The 22,943-nt window shown below is 50.5% G+C and overlaps 1 protein-coding gene across 2 annotated transcripts in view; it reads right to left on the bottom strand.

Moving 5' to 3' along the window:
• LOC140388277 (ras association domain-containing protein 1-like) overlaps positions 1 to 18,381 on the bottom strand; it is a 157,515-nt gene extending 139,134 nt beyond the window's left edge. The window contains exon 1 of one of the 2 annotated variants that reach the window (XM_072472156.1): positions 17,673 to 18,381. In XM_072472156.1, coding sequence (XP_072328257.1) covers positions 17,673 to 18,012 — 340 coding nt within the window. In that variant the 5' untranslated portion in view covers positions 18,013 to 18,381. The remainder of the gene's footprint in view (positions 1 to 17,672) is intronic. The other variant, XM_072472154.1, reaches the window with a different exon arrangement.
• Positions 18,382 to 22,943: the final 4,562 nt, after the last annotated feature.

The following is a 22,943-nucleotide window of genomic DNA, read 5'->3' as shown; positions in this document are numbered from 1 at the left end:
AAGCTTTTGCAGCTTTTGACAAAGGGTCATCTGGACTCAAAACGTTAGCCCTTTTCTCTCCCTACAGATGCTGCCCACCTGCTGAGATTTTCCAGCATTTTCTCTTTGGTTTCTCCTTGTACACCAACTCACCCAATCTACACGGCCCCTCAAGACCATGATGCTAACATTTGATCTGGTAGATACAGTAATCAGCTTTCAAATTCATTTTGCACTCATTGGCACTTATGGTCCTACTGGTCTAATTGGCTTTATGTGATATTGTGCATTTGGCTTTATGTGATAGCCTGCATCTGTAAGTCTTTCTCACAGCTGGTCAACTTCACACTTGGTGCATTTTTTGTTGCTCTTTGCAACTCCTTCCATCTGATGTATAGTGAAATACAGAACTCTGACTGTGGCTCAATATTGGAAATATCACTACTGTCACTCCATACATAGTCTTCCTGTGGTATTTCTATTCTCTGCATATCAATTTTCAATCATCTTCTGACTTCCCAACTGGGCAAATTACCCAAATCCTCTTCTATCTGTACTGCTCTATCCATTTTAATTTCTCATCTGTTGCATATTTCAACAGGTTCCTACATCTACCTCATTTATGTAGGCAAGAAACAACATCCCAAAGATGTGCAGGTTTGGTGGCATGGCCATGCTAAGTTGCCCCTTAAGTGTCCAAAGATGTGTGGGTCAGGTGGGTTATGGGGATAGGGCGGGGGAGTGGGCCTAGGTAGGGTGCTCCTTTGGAAGATCGGTGCAGACTTGATGGCTGAATAGCCACCATCTGCACTGTAGGGACTCTTATGGATTCTAACCGGGACTCACAACCGGTGACATCTCATTGCATGTTTCCCAAGGGTTCATGCTGCAGTTACACTCGTTTTCTAAATTTACAACTTTCAAACCTATTCCACATCCATCCAGAGTCTCATTTTTAAAAATACACCGATAAATCTTGTCATGGTCTTTCTAAAAGAGCAGATAAACTGTATTTGTTGCTCAAGAGTGAGATTTACAATAGAGCTGGCAGTGATGCACCTACTGCCAATGGCAAAATTGACCAGGCATTGCTATACCTGCCCCAGTAGATAAAATGTCCCCAAGACTTTTCTCCCAGGTTGCTTGTAGCAGCACTTTATTTGCTGGATCTTCCAGGAAAATCTATCTAACCTAATGTTCTCTAACTGGCCCAGCATTTCACAATGCTATATTTAACACAGCAGTACCAATGCCGGTCCTGGCAGTGCCAATGCTGTACTTGACGCAACAATGCTTAGTATGGGCAGCACGGTAGCCCAGTGGTTAGCACTGTGGCTTCACAGCTCCAGGGTCCCAGGTTCCATTCCCGGCTTGGGTCACTGTCTGTGCGGAGTCTGCCCGTTCTCCCAGTGTCTGCGCGGGTTTCCTCCGGGTGCTCTGGTTTCCTCCCACAGTCCAAAAGATGTGCAGGTTAGGTGCATTGGCCATGCTAAATGTGTCCACAAAGGGTAGGAGGGTTAACTGGGAAAGGGTGGCAATGTGGGCTTGGGTGGGGTGGTCTTTCCAAGGGTCGGTGCAGACTCGATGGGCCAGATGGCCTCCTTCTGCACTGTAAATTCTATGTCCTGACCCTGATGCTTTAAATACTATATGTTCCTGAGCAGAGGCATACGATATGTCAGGTGCCAGCTGATGAACATTCAGATGGCATTTTCTTTCTCTCAAGAGGTTTGCGAATCTCTGGAATTCCCTTCCTAAAAAAGGTAGTGCAGGCAGAGTCTTTGAATATTTTTAAGGCAGAGGTAGATAAATGTTTAATAAACAAGGGGGTGAAAGGTTACCGGGGATAGGCAGGAGGGTGGAGTCGAGGTTACAATCAGATCAACCATGATCTCATTGATAGGACGGAGCAGGCTCGAAAGGCTGAAGTGGCCTATTCCTAATTCACATGCTTGCACATTCATATGGCGATCTCAGAAGTCCTGTCGTGAAAAGAAAAATTGCTTACAGCGCTTTGGAACCCAACACAAACACTGTTTCGGACTGGATGATGAGTGGCAAGTGGCAGGAGAGTTCCACACCAACCTCTGCAGCACCAGGAAGGATATCACAGAGTCACAGAATTGTTACAGTGCAGGAGAAGGCCATTCGGCCCATCATGTATACTCCAACTGAGCAATTCATCCTCGTGCCATTCATCCGTTTTCTCCCTGTAATCCGCACATTGTTCCTCTTCAAATAGCAGCCTAATTCCCTTTTAAGTGCTCTACATCCTGTAGCAGGTAGCAGCTACGTAATGTCTGCATACACCCCACAGAATGCAGAAACTTACTAACTCACAGGTCTGTGCATAAAACGAGCAAATAAATTCCAGGATCTATAAACTCAATGTATATATGCAGGTAGGCCAAAATCTCCTACTTGCCTTGTGAGCCTGGCTTCCATGCTGTTCGCCCTTTCCTTCCTCCAACAAATAAATTGGATAATAGCACATTCTGCACTGCCCAGGGATAATGCCTTCCGCCAGGGCTGAGGGCTCAGCACTTGAACTTGTTCTTCAGATTAAAATGAAGAAAGTGCTACATGGCAGTCTTGAGGTCGGAATCGTGATGATAAATTGTCAGGGCACTTTGTAGATCTTAAAGGCATCAGAACCACAAGAGGGGAAGATGTAATTAAAGTTTCAAAGAGATGTATAATTTTACCTCCGTTGGCAGAAAGCAGCAGTAAGGTCGGATTTGGGGAGTTGTGGGGATTGGGGTGGGGCGGGGGGGGCGCATTACTGCTCTGGTAGGGAAGCAATTCATCAGGAAAGGCTGAGGCAAAAGATTTTGGTGGCTGTCAAGGATGTTGTCGTCCGGGACTTCCGGGTGCGGCGATGACCAGCTAAGTCGCACGTTTCGGCAGCTCCCAGTGGAAAGGACTTTTGGGCTCTTAATAGGAGCCGCAACGGCAATTTTAACGGCTAAAAACACTGTGCGGTAAACCAGAAGGGAATCCCCCCTGGACACGGATGGAAAAAGGAGAGGAAAGTGGCCGGATTGCAGTGGATCCTCTAGAGCAGCGGCCAGGAAGGCAGGCACAAAGCAAGATGGCGTCGGAAGGAGGCAGTTTAATATGGGGCCCCGACCAACAAGAGTTCCTGCGGCATTGGGTGGAAGAACTTAAAAAGGAGATGAAGAAGGAGCTGTTGGCCCCGATATTACAGGCGATTGAAGGGCTAAAGGAGGAGCAAAAGACCCAGGAGCAGGAGCTTCGGGTCGTGAAGGCAAAGGCTGCTGAGAATGAGGACAACATACAGGGCCTGGTGGTGAAGACAGAGATGCACGAGGCACAACACAAAAGGTGTGTGGAAAGGCTGGAGGTGCTGGAGAATAATGCGAGGAGGAAGAATTTAAGGATTCTTGGTCTTCCCGAAGGTGCAGACGTCGGGGCATATGTGAGCACGATGCTGCACTCGTTAATGGGATCGGAGGCCCCAACGGGCCCGCTGGAGGTGGAGGGAGCCTATCGAGTTATGGCGCGAAGACCAAGGGCTGGAGAAATTCCTCGAGCCATAGTGGTGAGATTTCTCCGATATAAGGACAGAGAGATGGTCCTCAGATGGGCAAAGAAAACTCGGAGCAGTAGGTGGGAGAACGCGGTGATCCGCGTATATCAAGATTGGAGTGCGGAGGTGGCGAGAAGGAGGGCAAGCTTTAATCGGGCCAAGGCGGTGCTGCACAAAAGGAAGGTTAAATTTGGAATGCTGCAGCCGGCAAGACTGTGTGTCACACATCAAGGGAAACACCACTACTTTGAAACGGCAGAAGAGGCGTGGACATTTATTGTCGAGGAGAAACTGGAATAAGCGGGCTAGAAAAAGAACGTTTGGGACAAAGTGGTGGGGTGAATATGTGGGGTGAAGGGGGGGGAAAAGGGGGAGGAGATGATTTCACAAGTTGTTAATCCTGCAACTTTTCTCTCTTGCCCTTGTCGTGGGGGAGGAGGGGAGGGAGGATGAGGAGCTGGGGGCTCCGGCCATTGGGGGCGGGGCCAAATGGGAAGCGCGGGCTTTGTTCCCGCGCTATGGTAATCATGGCGGGAACAGGGAAGCAGGAAGGAGGGGGCCTCGCACAGTGGGAGCCGAGGTCACGGGGGGGGAAGCCGAGGTCGGCCAGAGTTTGCTGACTTCTGGGAGCAACATGGGGGTGCAATTACGCTCGTGAGGGATCTAGCGGGGGGGGGGGTGGTTAACTGGGTTGCTGCTGCTGGGGAGAAGGGGGAGCTGGTATGAGGTGGGGTGGTCGGGGCGGGAGGGCGCCGTTGGGGGGAGATACGGCTACGTGGGAACCGGGTGAGGAGCTGGATTGAAAAAGGAGATAGCTAGTCGACAAGGGGGGGGGGTAAAGAGCCCCCCAACCCGGCTGATCACGTGGAATGTGAGAGGGCTGAACGGGCCGATTAAGAGGGCACGGGTACTCGCACACCTAAAGAAACTTAAGGCAGATGTGGCTATGCTCCAGGAGACGCATCTGAAACTGATAGACCAGGTCAGACTACGCAAAGGATGGGTGGGGCAGGTGTTTCATTCGGGGCTAGACGCAAAAAACAGGGGGGTGGCTATACTAGTGGGGAAGCGGGTAATGTTTGAGGCAAAGACCATAGTGGCGGATAGTGGGGGCAGATACGTGATGGTGAGTGGCAAATTGTAAGGGGAGGCGGTGGTCTTAGTGAACGTATATGCCCCGAACTGGGATGATGCCAACTTTATGAGGCGTATGTTAGGACGTATCCCAGACCTAGAGGTGGGGAAGTTGGTAATGGGTGGAGATTTTAATACGGTGCTGGACCCAGGGCTGGACAGATCGAGGTCCAGGACCGGAAGGAGGCCAGCTGCAGCTAGGGTGCTTAAGGACTTTATGGAGCAGATGGGAGGAGTAGACCCCTGGAGATTTAGTAGACCTAGGAGTAAGGAGTTTTCGTTTTTCTCCTATGCCCACAAAGTTTATTCACGAATAGACTTTTTTGTTTTGGGAAGGGCACTGATCCCAAAGGTGACGGGGACGGAGTACACGGCTATAGATATTTCGGATCACGCTCCACATTGGGTGGAGCTGGAGATAGGGGAGGAAAAACAACAGCGTCCACCCTGGAGAGTGGACATGGGATTATTGGCAATGAGGGGGTGTGTTTAAGGGTGAGGGGGTGTATTGAAAGGTACTTGGAACTCAATGATAATGGGGAGGTGCGGGTGGGAGTGGTCTGGGAGGCGCTGAAGGCAGTGGTTAGAGGGGAGCTGATATCTATTAGGGCACATAAAGGAAAGCAGGAGGGTAGGGAAAGGGAGCGGTTGTTGAAAGAACTTCTGAGGGTGGACAGACAATATGCGGAGGCACCGGAGGAGGGACTGTACAGGGAAAGGCAAAGGCTACATGTAGAATTTGACTTGTTGACTACGGGTAATGCAGAGGCACAATGGAGGAAGGCACAGGGTGTACAGTACGAATATGGGGAGCAGGTTGCTGGCCCACCAACTGAGGAAAAGGGGAGCAGCGAGGGAGATAGGGGGGGTGAGAGATGAGGAGGGAGAGATGGAGCGGGGAGCGGAGAGAGTGAATGGAGTGTTCAAGGCATTTTATGAAAGATTATATGAAGCTCAGCCCCCGGATGGGAAGGAGAGAATAATGTGCTTTCTGGATCAGCTGGAATTTCCTAAGGTGGAGGAGCAGGAGAGGGCGGGACTGGGAGCACAGATTGAGACGGAGGAAGTAGTGAAAGGGATTGGGAGCATGCAGGCGGGGTAGGCCCCGGGACCAGACGGATTCCCAGTTGAATTCTATAGGAAATATATGGACTTGCTGGCCCCGCTACTGATGAGAACCTTCAATGAGGCGAGGGAAAGGGGGCAGTTGCCCCCGACTATGTCAGAGGCAATGATATCGCTCCTCCTAAAGAAGGAAAAAGACCCGCTGCAATGCGGGTCCTATAGGCCCATTTCCCTCCTGAATGTGGACGCTAAGATTCTGGCCAAGGTAATGGCAACGAGGATGGAGGATTGTTCATGAGGACCAAACTGGGTTTGTGAAGGGGAGACAGCTGAATACAAATATACGGAGGCTGCTAGGGGTAATGATGATGCCCCCACCAGAGGGGGAAGCGGAGATAGTGGTGGCGATGGATGCCGAGAAAGTATTTGATAGAGTGGAGTGGGATTATTTGTGGGAGGTGCGGAGGAGATTTGGCTTTGAAGATGGGTACATCAGATGGGTACAGTTGCTGTATAGGGCCCCGATGGCGAGCGTGGTCACGAATGGACGGGGGTCTGATTATTTTCGGCTCCATAGAGGGACGAGGCAGGGATGTCCTCTGTCCCCGTTATTGTTTGCACTGGCGATTGAACCCCTGGCCATAGCATTGAGGGGTTCCAGGAAGTGGAGGGGAGTACTCAGGGAAGGAGAAGAACACCGGGTATCTCTGTATGCGGATGATTTGTTGCTATATGTGGTGGACCCGGCGGAGGGGATGCCAGAGATAATGCGGATACTTGGGGAGTTTGGGGATTTTTCAGGGTATAAACTGAACATGGGGAAAAGGGATTTGTTTGTGGTGCATCCAGGGGAGCAGAGAAAGAGGATTTACCGTTGAGGAAGGTAACAAGGGACTTCCGGTACTTGGGGATCCAGATAGCCAAGAATTGGGGTACACTACATAGGCTTAATTTAACGCGGTTGGTGGAACAGATGGAGGAGGATTTTAAGAGATGGGACATGGTGTCCCTGTCACTGGCAGGTAGGGTGCAGGCGGTTAAAATGGTGGTCCTCCCGAGATTCCTTTTTGTGTTTCAGTGCCTCCCGGTGGTGGTCACGAAGGCTTTTTTCAAAAGAATCGAGAAGAGTATTATGAGTTTTGTGTGGGCTGGGAAGACCCCGAGAGTGAGGAGGGGATTTTTGCAGCGTAGTAGGGACAGGGGGGGGCTGGCACTACCGAGCCTAAGTGAGTACTACTGGGCCGCCAATATTTCAATGGTGTGTAAGTGGATGGGAGAAGGGGAGGGAGCGGCGTGGAAGAGATTGGAGAGGGCGTCCTGCAGGGGGACTAGCCTACAAGCAATGGTGACGGCACCGTTGCCGTTCTCACCAAAGAAATACACCACAAGCCCGGTGGTGGTGGCTACATTGAAATTTTAGGGGCAGTGGAGACGGCACAGGGGAAAGACAGGAGCCTCGGTGCGGTCCCCGATAGGAAATAACCATAGGTTTGTTCCGGGGAGAATGGATGGGGGATTTGGAGCATGGCAAAGAGCAGGGGTAGCACAATTGAGAGATCTGTTCGTGGATGGGACGTTTGCGAGTCTGGGAGCGCCGACGGAAAAATATGGGTTGCCCCAAGGGAATGCATTTCGGTATATGCAACTGAGGGCTTTTGCGAGGCAACAGGTGAGGGAATTCCCGCAGCTCCCGACGCAGGAGGTGCAGGATAGAGTGATCACAGAGACATGGGTGGGGGATGGTAAGGTGTCGGACATATATAGGGAAATGAGGGACGAGGGGGAGATCATGGTAGATGAGCTGAAAGGGAAATGGGAAGAAGAGCTGGGGGAGGAGATTGAGGAGGGGCTGTGGGCTGATGCCCTACGTAGGGTAAACTCATCGTCCTCGTGTGCCAGGCTAAGCTTGACACAATTAAAGGTGTTACACAGGGCGCATATGACTGGAGCACGGCTTAGAAAATTTTTTGGGGTAGAGGATAGGTGTGCGAGATGGTAGAGAAGCCCAGCGAATCACACCCACATGTTCTGGTCATGCCCGGCACTACAGGGGTTTTGGGTGGGGGTGGCGAAGGTGCTTTCGAAGGTGGTGGGGGTCCAGGTCGAACCAAGCTGGGGGTTGGCTATATTTGGGGTGGCAGAAGAGCCGGGAGTGCAGGAGGCGAGAGAGGCTGATGTTTTGGCCTTTGCGTCCCTAGTAGCCCGGCGCAGGATATTGTTAATGTGGAAGGAAGCTAAACCCCCGGGCGTGGAGGCCTGGATAAACGACATGGCAGGGTTTATAAAGTTAGAACGGATTAAGTTCGTATTAAGGGGTTCGGCTCAAGGGTTCACCAGGCGGTGGCAACCGTTCGTCGACTACCTCACAGAAAGATAGAGGGACTGGAAAAGAAGACTACAACAGCAGCAACCCAGGGGGGAGGGGGAGGAATCGGACGGACTCTCAGGGATGTTATTGTATATGTATAGGCATTTGTTTTGGTAATTGTATATTGGACTGTTGGATTGTATCTTTGGAGAGTATTTATTTTTGACAAGGAAGTTGCCATTTAGTTTGTTTTTGTTTCTGTTCATATATTATTTATTTATTTGTTTAAAACTGGCCACTGTTATTTATATTGTTTTATTGTTGTGTAAAAGAAACACTACGTACTGTTATGTTTGGCCAAAAAATCTTGAATCAAATATATATATTTTTAAAAAGGATGTTGTCGTCCCTCCATATAGAGATGAACAGTTCTCACAATCCTCTGTGACAAGGCCCACAGCAAAACAAATTTTATCTGTGGTCAAGCCTGAAGACCTTTCTTGTCAATGCCAACCACGAATAGCAGCACCAACCACAAATAGAAACGCTGTGTTTAGTAGATTGAGGTTTTCCTGAGAACGGTTTTACATTGAAATACACCCGGTGCTATTAGAGGAAGCTTGAGTGCAGAGGCTTCTGACATCAATTCACATGAAATTTATATTGCCGCTCTTTCCTCATGTATGCAGTGCTGTTCAGCAACAAAGGAATGGTGCCCATTTTTACCTCTGCACTGGTCCTGTTTTCCTGGTCACTATATAGGATAGGATCCTCCGGGATTTTTCTAGACGAGCCAGGAAATAAGGATCAATCTCCAGGGCACTGCTACGAGCAATCTGGGTAAAAAGTCAAAAGGACCCAGAGAGTAGTCGGTCTATGGAATTCACTACCACAGGAAGGAGTTGAGGCCAAAACACTGCATGTTTTCAATAAGCAGTTAGATATAGAACGTGGAGCAAAGGATATCGGGGTGGGGAAGAGGCGGGATCGGCTATTGAGCTGGATGATCAGCAATGATCATAATGAATTGCGGAGCAGGCTTGAAGGGTCGAATAGCCTCCTCCTATTTTCTATGTTTCTCCGATGTTAAAAGAATTGATTTCTTTTTTAAAAAATATTTTCTTCAAACACTAATTTAGGAATTCAAAACGTATTGGAGACAGTATTAAAAACATAAGGGCAGCATGGTGGCGCAGTGGATAGCACTGCTGCCTCACGGCGCAGAGGTCCCAGGTTCGATCCCGGCTCTGGGTCACTGTCAGTGTGGAGTTTGCACATTCTCCCCATGTTTGCGTGGGTTTCGCCCCCACAACACAAAAGATGTGCAGGGTAGGTGGATTGGCCACGCTAAATTGCCCCTTATTGGAAAAAAATGAATTGGACACTCTAAATTTAAAAAAATAAATAAAAACATAAGTGCAGGAGTAGGCTGTACGGCCCTTCAAGCCTGTTCTGCCATTCAGTAAGATCAGAGGTGAACTTTTACATCGACTCCACTTTCCTGCCTAGCTCACAATTTCCATATATATATTATATTTATTTATTTTTATTTCCCCCCCCCCCCCTTTTTTTTTTAAATATATTTTATTCAAAATTTTTTCGGTCAAACAAGAACAGTACAGGATTTTCCCCTTTTTACAACTTTAAAACAATATAAATAACAATGACCGTTTTTTTTTTAAACAAATAAATAATATATTAACTAAACGGCAACCTGGTGAACCCTTGAGCCGAACCTCTTAGTGCGTACTTTATCCGCTCCAATTTTATAAACCCTGCCATGTCGTTTATCCAGGCCTCCACGCCTGGGGGTTTAGCTTCTTTCCACACAAGTAGAATCCTTCACCGGGCTACTAGGGACGCAAAGGCCAAAACATCGGCCTCTCTCGCCTCCTGCACTCCCGGCTCATCTGCAACCCCAAATATAGCCAACCCCCAGCTTGGTTCGACCCGGACCCCCACCACCTTTGAAATCACTTTTGCCACACCCACCCAGAACCCATGCAATACCGGACATGACCAAAACATGTGGGTGTGGTTCGCTGGGCTTCCCGCGCATCTCCCGCACCTATCCTCCACTCCAAAAAATCTACTCAGCCTTGCTCCCGTCATATGCGCTCTGTGTAGAACCTTGAATTGTATCAGGCTGAGCCTGGCACACGAGGACAAAGAGTTTACCCTACTTAGGGCATCTGCCCACAGCCCCTCCTCAATCTCTTCCCCCAGCTCCTCCTCCCATTTTCCCTTCAGCTCCTCTACCATCGTCTCCCCCTCATCTCTCATTTCCCTATATATATATCTGACACCCTACCATCACCCACCCATGCCCCCGAAATCACTCTGTCCTGGATCTCTTGCGCCAGGAGCTGTGGAAATTCCCTCACCTGCTGCCTCACAAATGCCCTCACTTGCATATAGCGAAATGCATTCCCAGGTGGCAACCCATATTTTTCTGTCAGTGCTCCCAGACTCGCGAACGTCCCGTCTAAGAACAAGTCCTTCAATTTTGCAATTCCTGCTCGCTGCCAAGATTTAAATCCCCCATCTATCCTTCCCGGGACGAACCTATGGTTGTTCCTTATCGGGGACCACACTGAGGCACCCGTCACTCCCTTATGTCGTCTCCACTGCCCCCAAATTTTCAGTGTTGCCACCACCACTGAACTTGTGGTGTACTTTTTCGGGGAGAACGGTAAAGGCGCCGTCGCTAATGCTTGCAGGCAGGCTCCCCTACAGGACGCCATCTCTAGTCTTTTCCACACCGCTCCCTCCCCTTCCCCCATCCACTTGCATAGTTACTTAAGCTCGGCAGTGCCAGTCCCCCCCTATCCCTGCTACGCTGCAGAAACCCCCTCTTCACTCTTGGGGTCTTCCCAGCCCACACAAAGCTCATAACGCTCTTATCCACTTTTTTGAAAAAAGCCTTGGTAATCATCACAGGGAGGCACTGGAACACAAAAAGAAACCTCGGAAGGACCACCATTTTGACCGCCTGCACCCTGCCCGCCAGTGACAGGGGCACCATGTCCCATCTCCTAAAATCCTCTTCCATCTGCTCCACCAATCTTCCTAAATTAAGCTTATGCAAGGTTCCCCAGTTCCTGGCTATCTGGATCCCTAGGTGCCGAAAATCCCTTGTTACTCTCCTCAGCGGCAAATCATCTATTCCCCTGCTCTGTTCCCCAGGGTGCATCACAAACAGCTCACTCTTCCCCATATTCAGTTTATATCCCGAAAATTCCCCAAACTCCCCGAGTGTCTGCATTATCTCGGGCATGCCCTCCACTGGGTCCGCGACATACAGCAACAAATCATCCGCGTATAATGACACCCGGTGCTCTTCTCCTCCCGTAAGTACTCCTCTCCACTTCCTAGAGCCCCTCAGCGCTATGGCCAGTGGCTCAATTGCCAATGCAAACAGTATCGGGGACAGGGGACACCCCTGTCTTGTCCCTCTATATAGACGGAAGTAGTCAGATCTCTGCCTGTTTGTGATCACACTTGCCACCGGGACCCTATATAAAAAAGCTGAACCCACCCAATAAACCCCTCTCCAAATCCAAATCTCCTCAACACTTCCCACAGGTAATCCCACTCCACTCTATCAAATGCTTTCTCAGCGTCCATCGCCACCACTATCTCCGCCTCTCCCTCCGGCGGGGACATCATCACACCTAGCAGACTCCGTATATTAGTGTTCAACTGTCTCCCCTTAACAAACCCAGTTTGATCCTCGTGAACCACCCCTGGAACATAATCCTCGATCCTCATCGCCATCACCTTGGCCAAGAGCTTGGCATCTACATTCAGAAGGGAGATAGGCCTGTAAGACCCGCCCTGCAGCAGGTCTTTGTCCCTCTTCAGGAGCAACGATATCGTCGCCTCCGACATCGTCGGGGGCAACGTCCCCCCTTCCCTGGCCTCGTTAAAGGTTCTCGTCAGAAGCGGGGCTAGTAGGTCCATGTATTTCCTATAAAATTCCACCAGGAACCCATCTGGTCCCGGGGCCTTCCCTGCCTGCATGCTCCCAATCCCTTTTACCACCTCCTCCACCTCAATCTGTGCTCCCAATCCTGTCCTCTCCTGCTCCTCCACCTTCGGAAATTCCAGCTGATCCAGGAAGTGCATCATTCCCTCCTTCCCTTCCGGGGGTTGAGCCTGATACAGCCTCTCATAAAATGCCTTAAACACCCCGTTCACCCTCCCTGCTCCCTGTTCCATCTCACCCTCCTCATCTCCCTCGCCGCCCCTTTCTTTCTCAATTGTTGGGCCAGTAACCGGCTCGCCTTCTCTCCGTACTCATACTGTACTCCCTGCGCCTTCCTCCATTGTGCCTCTGCCCTGCCCGTAGTCAGCAAGTCAAATTCCATATGCAACCTTCGTCTTTCCCTGTACAGTCCCTCATCCGGAGCCTCTGCATATTGCCTATCCACCCTCAAAATTTCTCTCAACAATCGCTCCCTCTCTTTACTCTCTTGTTTCACCTTATGGGCCTTTATGGAAATCAGTTACCCTCTGACCACCGCCTTCAGTGCCTCCCAGACCACTCCCACCTGAACCTCTCCGTCATCATTAATCTCCAGGTACCTTTCGATACATCCCCTCACCCGCCAACAGTCCCATATCTAATCTCCAGAGTGGGTGCCGTTCCTTTTCCTCTCCTACTACCAGATCTACCCAATGTGGGGCATGGTCCGAGATGGCTATGGCCGAATACTCCGTCCCTGTCACCTTCGGGATCAGTGCCCTTCCCAGGACAAAGAAGTCTATCCGAGAATACACCTTGTGGACATGGGAGAAGAAGGAAAACTCCCTACTCCTGGGCCTAATGAATCGCCAGGGGTCTACTCCTCCCATCTGCTCCATGAAGTCCTTAAGCACCTTGGCCGCTGCCGGCCTCCTCCCGGTCCTAGACCTGGACCGGTCCAGTCCTGGATCCTGCACCGTGTTGAAATCTCTCCCCATTACCAACTTTCCCGCCTCCAGGTCCGGGATACGCCCCAGCATACGCTTCATGGCGTTTGCATCATCCCAGTTCGGGGCATATACGTTCACCAGAACCACCGCTTCCCCTTGTAATCTGCCACTCACCATCAGGTATCTACCCCCACTGTCCGCTACTATGGTCCTCGCCTCAAACACTACCCGTTTCCCCACTAATATAGCCAACCCTCTATTTTTCACATCCAAGCCCGAATGAAATACCTGTCCCACCCATCCTTTACGTAATCTGACCTGATCCGCCTGTTTCAGATGTGTCTCCTGTAGCATGCCCACATCTGCCTTTAATTTCTTTAGGTGCGCCAGTACCCTTGCCCTCTTAATCGGCCCATTCAGCTTGATCAACCGGGTCGGGGGGGCTCAGCGTGATCAACCGGGTCGGGGGGGGCTCTTTTACCCCCCCCCCCCCCCCCCCCCCCCAAATGTCGACTAGCCAGCCCCTTTTTAGACCAGCTCCTCACCCGGTTCCCACGCTCCCGTTTGTCCCCCCGGTGTCCTCCCGTCCCGACCACCCCGCCCCATAACAGCTCCCCCTTTCCCTTAGCAGCAGCAACCCAGTTACCCCCTCCGCTAGATCCCTTTCTAGCGTAATTGCTCCCCCCATATTACTCCCAGAAGTCAGCAACTCTGGCTGACCTCGGCTTCCCCCATTTATCCTTGGCTCCCCATTGAGGCCCCCTCCTTCCTGCACTCCCTTTCCCGCCGCAATTACCATAGCGCGGGAGCAAAGCCCGCGTTTCCCACTCGGCCCCGCCCCTAATGGCGCAGCTTCCTCTCTCCTTCCCCACCGGCGCCCACAGTTCACCATATCACCCCCCCCCGCCCAACGAGGGGAATAGAGAATTTCCCCCCCATACAATCCCCCCACTACTTTATTACAGAAACTCTTTCTCTCTCTCCAGTCTAGTCCAACTTCTCCTCTACAATAAATGTCCACGCCTCTTCTGCCGTTTCGAAGTAGTGATGTTTCCCTTGGTGTGTAACCCACAGTCTCGCTGGCTGCAGCATTCCAAATTTAACTTTCTTTCTATGTAGCACCGCCTTGGCCCGATTGAAACTCGCCCTCCTTCTCGCCACCTCCGCACTCCAATCCTGGTACACGCGGATCACCGCATTCTCCCACCTGCAGCTCCGTGTCTTTTTCGCCCATCTCAGGACCATCTCCCGGTCCTTATAGTGGTGAAACCTCACCACTATGGCTCGAGGTATTTCTCCTGCCTTTGGTCTTCGCGCAAGGACTCAATATGGTCCCTCCACTTCCAAGGGGCCCGTCGGGGCCTCCGGTCCCATTAACGAGTGAAGCAATGTGCTCACATATGCCCCGACGTCCGCCCCCTCTGCACCTTCGGGAAGACCCAAAACTCTGAAGTTCTTCCTCCTCGAGTTATTCTCCAGGGCTTCCAGCCTCTCTACACACCTTTTATGCAGTGCCTCGTGCGTCTCTGTCTTCACCACCAGGCCCTGTATTTCATCCTCATTCTCAGCAGCCTTTGCATCACGAAGCTCCAACTCCTGGGTCTTCTGTGCCTCCTTTAGCCCTTCAATCGCCTGTAGCATCGGGGCCAACACCTCCTTCTTCAGCTCCTCCACACAGCACCGCAGGAAGTCTTGCTGTTCCGGGCCCCACACCGAACGGCCTCCTTCCGCCGCCATCTTGCTTCGTGCTTCCCTTCCTTGCCGCTGCTCCTGAGGATCCTCTGCAATCCAGCCACTACTCTCTTCTTTCTCCATATATATCCGGGGGGATTCTCTTCTATTTCACCGCACAATGGTTTTAGCCGTCAAAAATTGCCGTTGGGGCTCCTAATAAGAGCCCAAAAGTCCGTTCCAACGGGAGGTGCCGAAACGTGCGACTCAGCTGGTCATCGCCGCACCCGGAAGTCCCCTATATATTTATTTTTGATGGGCAGCACGATGGCACAGTGGTTAGCTCTGCTGCCTCATAACACTGAGGACCCAGGATCGATCCCGGCCCTAGGTCACTGTCCATGTGGAGTTTGCACATTCTCCTCATGTCTGCGCGAGTCTCACCCCTACAACACAAAAGGTGTGCAGATTAGGTGGATTGGCCACGCTAAAGTGCCCCTTAATTGGAAAAAAAATAATTGGGTACTCTATATTATTTAAAAACAAAAGGAAGGGTACAGTCAGTGATGCAGAGTACTGCTGGCAGGAGGTACTGAGCCCGTTAATAAGATGCAATCAGTAAAGCTGGGAAAATGTATGCAGCTCAGCAGTGCGTGTTAACCAATTAAAATCAACCACTAAAGGTGACAATGCTGCTTGGGACGCACTTCACAAGTGAGGTAATCTTGCAGTATATTGTATGCTTCATCCGATGTCTATGTATTTACATTGTGTATTTATCCTTTGTCCTATATTTTTCATGTAAGGAACAATCTGCCTGGACTGTAACAAAACTGTACCTCGGTGTATGTGACAATAAATCTAAATCTACTTTTAAAAAAGTGAAGTCGCACACCCCTAGTTTAAACATAAGAACCAGATTATGCCATTCACTCCCTTGAGCCTGTCCCATGAGATTGAATTATAACACGGCCAATCTGTACTTCAAATCCATTTATTGGTTTTAACAAAGCATCTCCTACTTGTCAGGAGAAATGCTGATTTATCACTTTACTGATGTCAGTGGTTGCCTGCACCAACGGAAATAGCTCTGGCAGCCTCTCAGCTGCTGATTGGGAGCTGGCAAACATTTCCAGCCACGCTGGAAGACGAGGCCTCATTATAGCCTGTTTAAAAAAACCAACATTCTGGTGAAGTTTTTAATTATTTAAAACTTAGTCCAACTAATACAGGGTGCTTGAAACATCAAACCTTGGTCATATCCCTAAATCTATGCTGAAAACATTACAACAGTAATTGCACTTCAAAGGTATTTCATTGGCTGTAAAGCGCTTTGGAACATCTAGAGGCTGTGAAGACACTATATAAATACATGTGCTTTCATCCTTACACATGCACTTTGCAGAGGGCAGCCTTACCCGCCGGTCTCGGTACATGGCAGCACCAGTGCCCAGCCCCACAATTGTGCAACTGGTCATTTCAAAGGGACAGAGAATTGTGTGTCCTGCACCCAGAAACTCCTGATGAGCACATCAGGCAGGCAAGGCTGGCCAACAGTACCCATTGGTAAGATGGATGCCACCAAGTTTAGCAAATGAACCACGCGGAAGCTGAAGGAGATCAATTAATTGATAACTCAATGCAAGCACCACCCAGAGTATGCAAGATCAGGAGAATATGAACAAGGAGCAGGAGTAGACCAATCAGCCCCTCGAATCTGCTTAATAAGGGCATGGCTGATCTGATAGCAACCTTAAATCTTCATCCCACTGATCTTTACCCCCTTGCTTTCCAAGAATCTATCCACCTCAGCCTTAAAATACTCTGCTTCTATCACCTTTTCAGGAAGAGAATGCCAGACTCACGACCCTCAGAGAAAAGATTTCATCTAATCGCAGTTTTTAAATTGGCGACCCATTATTTTAAAGTGACCCCTAGATGTGAAAGAGGAAATATCCTCTCCAAGACCCCTCCGGATCTTATATGTTTTCATCAAGTCACCTCATACTGTAAACTCAAGGTACCAGCCTAGCCTGTCCAATCTTTCCTCATAAGACAACCCGCCCAATACAGGTAATAATCCACTGAACCTTTTCTGAACTGCTCCCAATGCATTTCCATCCTCCTTAAATAAGGAGACCAATACGGTGGACAGTACTCCAGATGTGGTCTCACTCGTGATCTGTTCAACTGAAATTAAACTACTCTACTTTTGTATTCAATTCCCCTCATAATAGGAGATAGAATAAGCTTTCCTGATTACTTGCTATGCCTGCCTACTCGCCTTTTGCAATTCATCCCCAATTCTAATAGTCGATTGCCCTCATTGCCAGGAAGTGTTATTTTGTAACAATGGGCATTACAAATGGACGGTGTGGGGAGATCCTTACAACACAATTTAGTGTTTCCGTGGTGTTCTTGCACCATCCATTGAGTTTAGTATCTTTTCTTTAAAAAAAAGGAGAAAGTTCCAAAGCGCCTAATCGTGGCGACGGCGGTCCCTTTAATGTACAAAACTGACACTTCATCAATTTTCACTTAAGCGTTCCACCTACTCACATTTTGCAATCTAACCTGCACGAGAGAGAGAGACCGCCACAATGTGAACCTATTGCCATATATAGCCTTCCACCAAACAGATTACAGTATGCAATAATAGATAGTGTTGGATATTATGCATTACATATGACTCAAGTTTGAAATGCTGCATTAAGACGACAAACAAGCACAATATCGAGTTTGATAGTACATACATTAAGAGTTGCATATAATACAGTACGTGCTAATGTTTGATACAATTGACACATACACAGTCAACATACATTACGATGTATTTTCCATCTCTTCCAAACTGATCCTATAACTAGTTTCGCTGGTCACACCCCATCGCTACATGTCCCCTCTCTCCTAATAATGATGCTATTTTTCAAGCATTTTCTTTCTTTTTAAATATACACATTTGAGATTAATTGGGCTCTGGCTGTAGTCTTTTAAATGCACCTTTGCAAAATATCAAGGGTACTTGTGTGTGTTTTCTTTCTGACTTACTTGCGCACTGCAGGCTCTGCTTGTACAGCCCCCAGATGAAATCCCCGCACAGGTCACACCAGCTCGGCTGGGTTTGGGTGCAGGGGCTGAAGTCATGTCCTTCCCCCGGCCTCTCGGTCAGTCTCGGCTCCTGGTCTAAGAGCAGCAACGCGCGGTTCTTCTTCTCGTGTCTGGCTGCCTGGCCCTGGCCGCTCGACGCCCGACTCCTGGGGCTGACCCTCATGGCGTTGGTCCTCTCCAAGCCCGAGGAGCGGTAGACTGAGCGGCTGCCGCCGGGGCTCAGAGTCCCCTCCGGTCGCCTGTCGTCTCTCAGATCCCGGAGCTCGATCAGCTCCGCCATGGGGAGAGGGAGAGAGTTTATAAACTGCAAGCGGGATTCAGGCCGAAGTTTAAATAGAAAACATGGAGAGGTCAGAGGGATTAAAATCTAATGACACCCCCTCACAGAAAAAAACAAAATAGCTTTTCTACATAAATGGGCATAAGAAATACAGCTGGTAAAACGGCAGTAAACCAGAGTAGAAACCGAATTGTGAGGTAAATTGTGAGGTCCCGGTTGGGAGACGGGGTGAATCCGGATTAAAGTGAAGTCCCCATCCCCGCATCAGCTCCTCTCCCGGTACCAATCAATGTGCAGCTGGCCCCCAACTCCGTCTAAAATCAACGTCGGGAACAGCCCGTCCGATCGCTCTCTCAAACCGAACAGAACGGCGAATTTAGTCAAATTAATTCTCAACTCAGATCGGAACACAACGTATCCCACAGTTGTTGCAGCCCGCACTTTCAACTGAGAGGAGAGGGAGGGGGGTAACTCCCTGAAGTAAGTAGCAAATTGGGCGAGCGGATGAAGAATGTGGGAGGAGCTGGTGTGGAAATATCGTTTGCATGAGAATGCTTTGAATGTAGTTTCCCCCTCCCAGGAGAAGGACCAAACCCTAGTTGGAAAATATTACCCAGCTGGGGTTTCCTTCTACTGGACGCTGGGGGTTGATGAACCAGTGAGTGTGACAAGTGTCTGAGCTAAATCCAGAAGTGCCACTTTGAATGGACAGGCGCGAAAATAACAATCAAATGGGTGTGATGACGAGCATGCGACATTTAATAAACCCAGCCTCACTTTTTATAAGTGTAAGAATATTTGCTGGGTGGCTATGGACCAGCAGAGTTCAACTCTGGGTGGATGGGTGGGTGTGGGTCAAGTTAGTTATGTAATATCAGAGACAAGTGTCTGAGATTTGCACTGATATCCCAGTTTAATAATAATAATAATTATTATTATCTCTTTCTGTCACAAGTAGGCTTACATTTACACTGCAATGAAGTTACTGTGAAAAGCCCCTAGTTGCCAAATTCCAGCACCTGTTCGGTAGAGGGGGAATTCAGAATGTCCAAATTACCTAACAGCACATCTTTCAGGATTTGTGGGAGGAAACTGGAGCACCTGTAAGACACCCACTCAGACACAGACAGTGACCCAAGTTGGGAATCGGACCTGGGACCCTGGCGTTGTGAAGCAGCCTTGCTAACCATTGTCCTACTATGCTGCTGTGATGAATGGTTACTGTGTTACTGTACCCTTATCATCATGTAAGGTGATGTCCCCTCTAAGACCGGGCTTGGAACCCTGGGGGTCTCCGCCTCCGCCCACCAGGGAGTCGTATATAAGGGGCCGCTCTGCAGCCACCGAAGCCTGACACTGAAGTTCGGCGGACCCTTGCCCCCCCCCCCCCCCCCCTCACGGTATGCAGCCTTGCAACACTGAAAGTCGCACCCCCCCCTCTCTATTCGCGAACCTCACTCCCGACTGTAAGCCCGTAGCCACCAGGAGCCGGCGGTACAGTGCCCAAGACATGACTTTTATCAAGTCAAGAGGTCCAGCGTTTACTGGTAGACGGGGTCATCGAGGCTAGCAACAGCCCCTGGAGAGCACAAGTGGTGGTAGTACGGTCTGTGGAAAAGGAACGGCTGGTCGTGAAATATAGCCAGACCATAAACCGCTTCAGGCAGCTCGATGAGTACCCCCTTCCTCGCATAGCAGAAATGGTCAATCGGATTTCTTCATACCGGGTATTTTCCACTGTCAAACTCAAATCCGAAAGACCGTCCCTATACTGTTTTCGAAGCAGCCGGCCGGCTCTTCCACTTCCTCAGGGTCCCCTTCGGTGTCACAAATGGGGTCTCCGTCTTCCAGAGGGCGATGGACCAAATGGTGGACCAGTACGGCTTGCGGGCTACACACATACTTGGACAATGTCACCATCTGCGGCCATGATCAGCAGGACCATGACGTGAACCTTGAAAAGCTCCTCCAGACCGCCCGAACCCTCAACCTGACCGATAACGAGGAAAAATGTGTTTTCCACACAACCCGACTAGCCATTCTTGGCTACGTCATGGAAAACGGGGTCCTAGGTCCCGACCCCGACCGCATGCGCCCCCTTAAGGAACTTCCCCTCCCCTATAGCCTCAAGGCCCTCAAACGGTGCTTGGGGCTTTTCTCCTACTACGCCCAGTGGGTCCCCAAATATGCAGACAAAGCCCGCCCACTCATAAAGACCACAACAGTTCCCCTGATGGCTGAGGCCCAGTTGGCCTTCAGCCGTATCAAGGCCGACATCATCAAGGCCGCTATGCACGCGGTGGACGAAACCATCCCTTTCGAGGTAGAGAGCGATGCGTCAGACATCGCCCTGGCTGCTCCCCTCAACCAGGCAAGCAGGCCAGTAGCTTTCTTCTCCCGGACCCTCACCACCTTTGCGATTCGGCCCTCTGCAGTCGAAAAGGAGGCACAAGCCATTGTAGAGGCCGTGCGGCACTGGAGGCATTACCTAGCCGGTAGGAGGTTCACCCTCGTTACCAACCAACGGTCGGTAGCCTTCATGTTTGATAACGCACAATGGGGCAAAATTAAAAATGATAAAATCTTGAGGTGGAGGATTGAACTCTCCACCTTACACGTACAATATCAAGCATCGTCCAGGGGAGCTCAACGAGACCCCAGATGCCCTGTCCCGCGGCACGTGCGCCAACACGCAGGAGGATCACCTGCGGGCCATCCACAATGACCTCTCTCACCTGGGGTTACCCGGCTCGCCCACTTTATCAAGCCCCGCAACCTACCTTACTCCACCAAGGAGGTGAAAGCCATGACCAGGGCTTGCCAGATCTGCGCGGAGTGCAAACCGCACTTCTACTGGCCAGACAATGCTCGCCTCGTAAAGGCCTCGGGGCCCTTTGAGCGACTAAGCGTGGACTTCAAAGGTCCCCTCCCGTCCACCAACCACAATACCTACTTACTAACTGTCATCGACGAGTTATCCTGCTCCCCATTCGCTGTCCCCTGTCCCGACATAACCTCGGCCACCGTGATTAAGGCACTGCACAGCATCTTCACCCTGTTTGGTTTCCCCGCTTATATCCACAGCGACCGGGGTACATCGTTCATGAGCGATGAGCTGCGTCAGTATCTGCTCAGCAAGGGCATCGCCTCGAGCAGAACGACCAGTTATAACCCGCGGGGAAACGGGCAGGTGGAGAGGGAGAACGCAACAGTTTGGAAGGCTGTCCTCCTGGCCCTACGGTCGAGATGTCTCCCAACCACCCGCTGGCCGGAGGTCCTACCCGATGCCCTACACTCCATTAAGTCGCTCCTCTGCACGGCCATGAATGAGACCCCTCACAACCGCTTGTTTGTCTTCCCCAGGAAGTCCACCTCCAGGGTCTTGCTTCCACCTTGGCTGACGACTCCGGGACCTGTTCTTCTCCGGAAGCACGCGAGGAGACATAAAACGGACCCCCTGGTCGAGAGGGTCCGTCTACTACATGCAAACCCCCGATACGCCTAGGTCGAGCACCCCGATGGCAGGCAAGGTTTCCCTCCGGGATCTGGCACCCGCTGGTTCCCCCACTACAGACGCTCCCCCTCTCACAGTTTCCCTGTGGGATCTGGCACCCACTGATGCCCTCACCCCGGTTCCCCTCTCCGTCGGTGGACACCGACCGCGCGCGGCCCCTAGCGCCCACCCCCTCCACACTCCCCGCCGGCATCGCTACTCCCAGCCCCAGCTATCCCCCCTGCGCCCCGACCCGGATCAAAGCTCCGACCACCGTGCTCCCGGATGTACCCTCACCTAAGACGTCCATGTACTCCGCACCACCGCCCGAGCATAGGAGGTCGACAAGGACGATCAGGCCGCCAAAACAAATAGACTTGTGATCCTACTTCACTCCCCACCGGACTTTGTGCTTTTTTTAAACAGGGGGTGAATGTGATGAATCGTTACTGTGTTACTGTACCCTTTTCATCATGTAAGGTGATGTCCCCTTTAAGACTGGGCTTGGAACCCTGGGGGACTCCGCCTCCGGCTCCACCCACCAGGGAGTCGTATATAAGGGGCCGCTCTGTAGGCGGCACCCAGTAAGCACCCGTCTCGGCATCAGGCTAGTTCTCAGCTTATTAAAGCCTTCTTTACATTTCTACTCTCTTGCGTCGTTATTGAGGGCACTACAGCTGCATTCTGGGATGCACTGTATATAGTCTGATGGGAATGGGGTAGATGTTGACCCACATCTACATGTATAGAGAGGAAAGATCTTTGACTAAAGACTTTATGAAGCATGTGATCCCCACATTATCAACGACAAGTTTCCCGGGGCATGGTGTGGCTTCAATGGGAAATCACATTGACAAGCAGCAGGAAGATAGAATCTCGCCATCAACGAAAAACGTGCCACCAAGAAACATGTGGCTGGGGGAACCAGAGAGTCCTGCCCAAAATATATTCATCGTCTTTTTGAAATTAAACCAATAGGAATGGCGCTGGGCTCCCCCTGTTTCACTGCTAGGGACCCAGCATTTATAGGACTGGATTTTACCAGCCCTCTAGGGACAGGCTGTTTTAGGAATCCTTCTGTCTACGAACATACAAATTAGGAGCAGAAGAAGGCCATTCGGCTCCTCAAGCCAGCTCTGCCAGTCAATAAGGTCATGGCTGATCTGACTGTGGCCTCAATGCTACTTTTCCACCTACCTCCAATTCCTTGTTAGTCAAGAACCTACTTACCTCTAGTCTGTCACATTTGAACCAGGGATGAACTTCTGACATCAAATTCATGCCATCATGCAGACCAGCTATTTCCACCTCCACAGCATGGAGGTGGCCCTTGTCTCAGTTCAAACTCTCATTCATGGCTTCATTACTTCTAGACATCACTATTCCAATGCACTCCTGACTGGTTTCCCACATTCAACCCTCTGGACAATTGAGGTAA

This window comes from Scyliorhinus torazame, chromosome 13 (genome assembly GCF_047496885.1).
Source record: "Scyliorhinus torazame isolate Kashiwa2021f chromosome 13, sScyTor2.1, whole genome shotgun sequence".
Lineage (NCBI taxonomy): Eukaryota > Metazoa > Chordata > Chondrichthyes > Carcharhiniformes > Scyliorhinidae > Scyliorhinus > Scyliorhinus torazame.
Note: the sequence above shows the minus strand (reverse complement) of the source record. Positions and strands in the feature narration are given on the sequence as shown.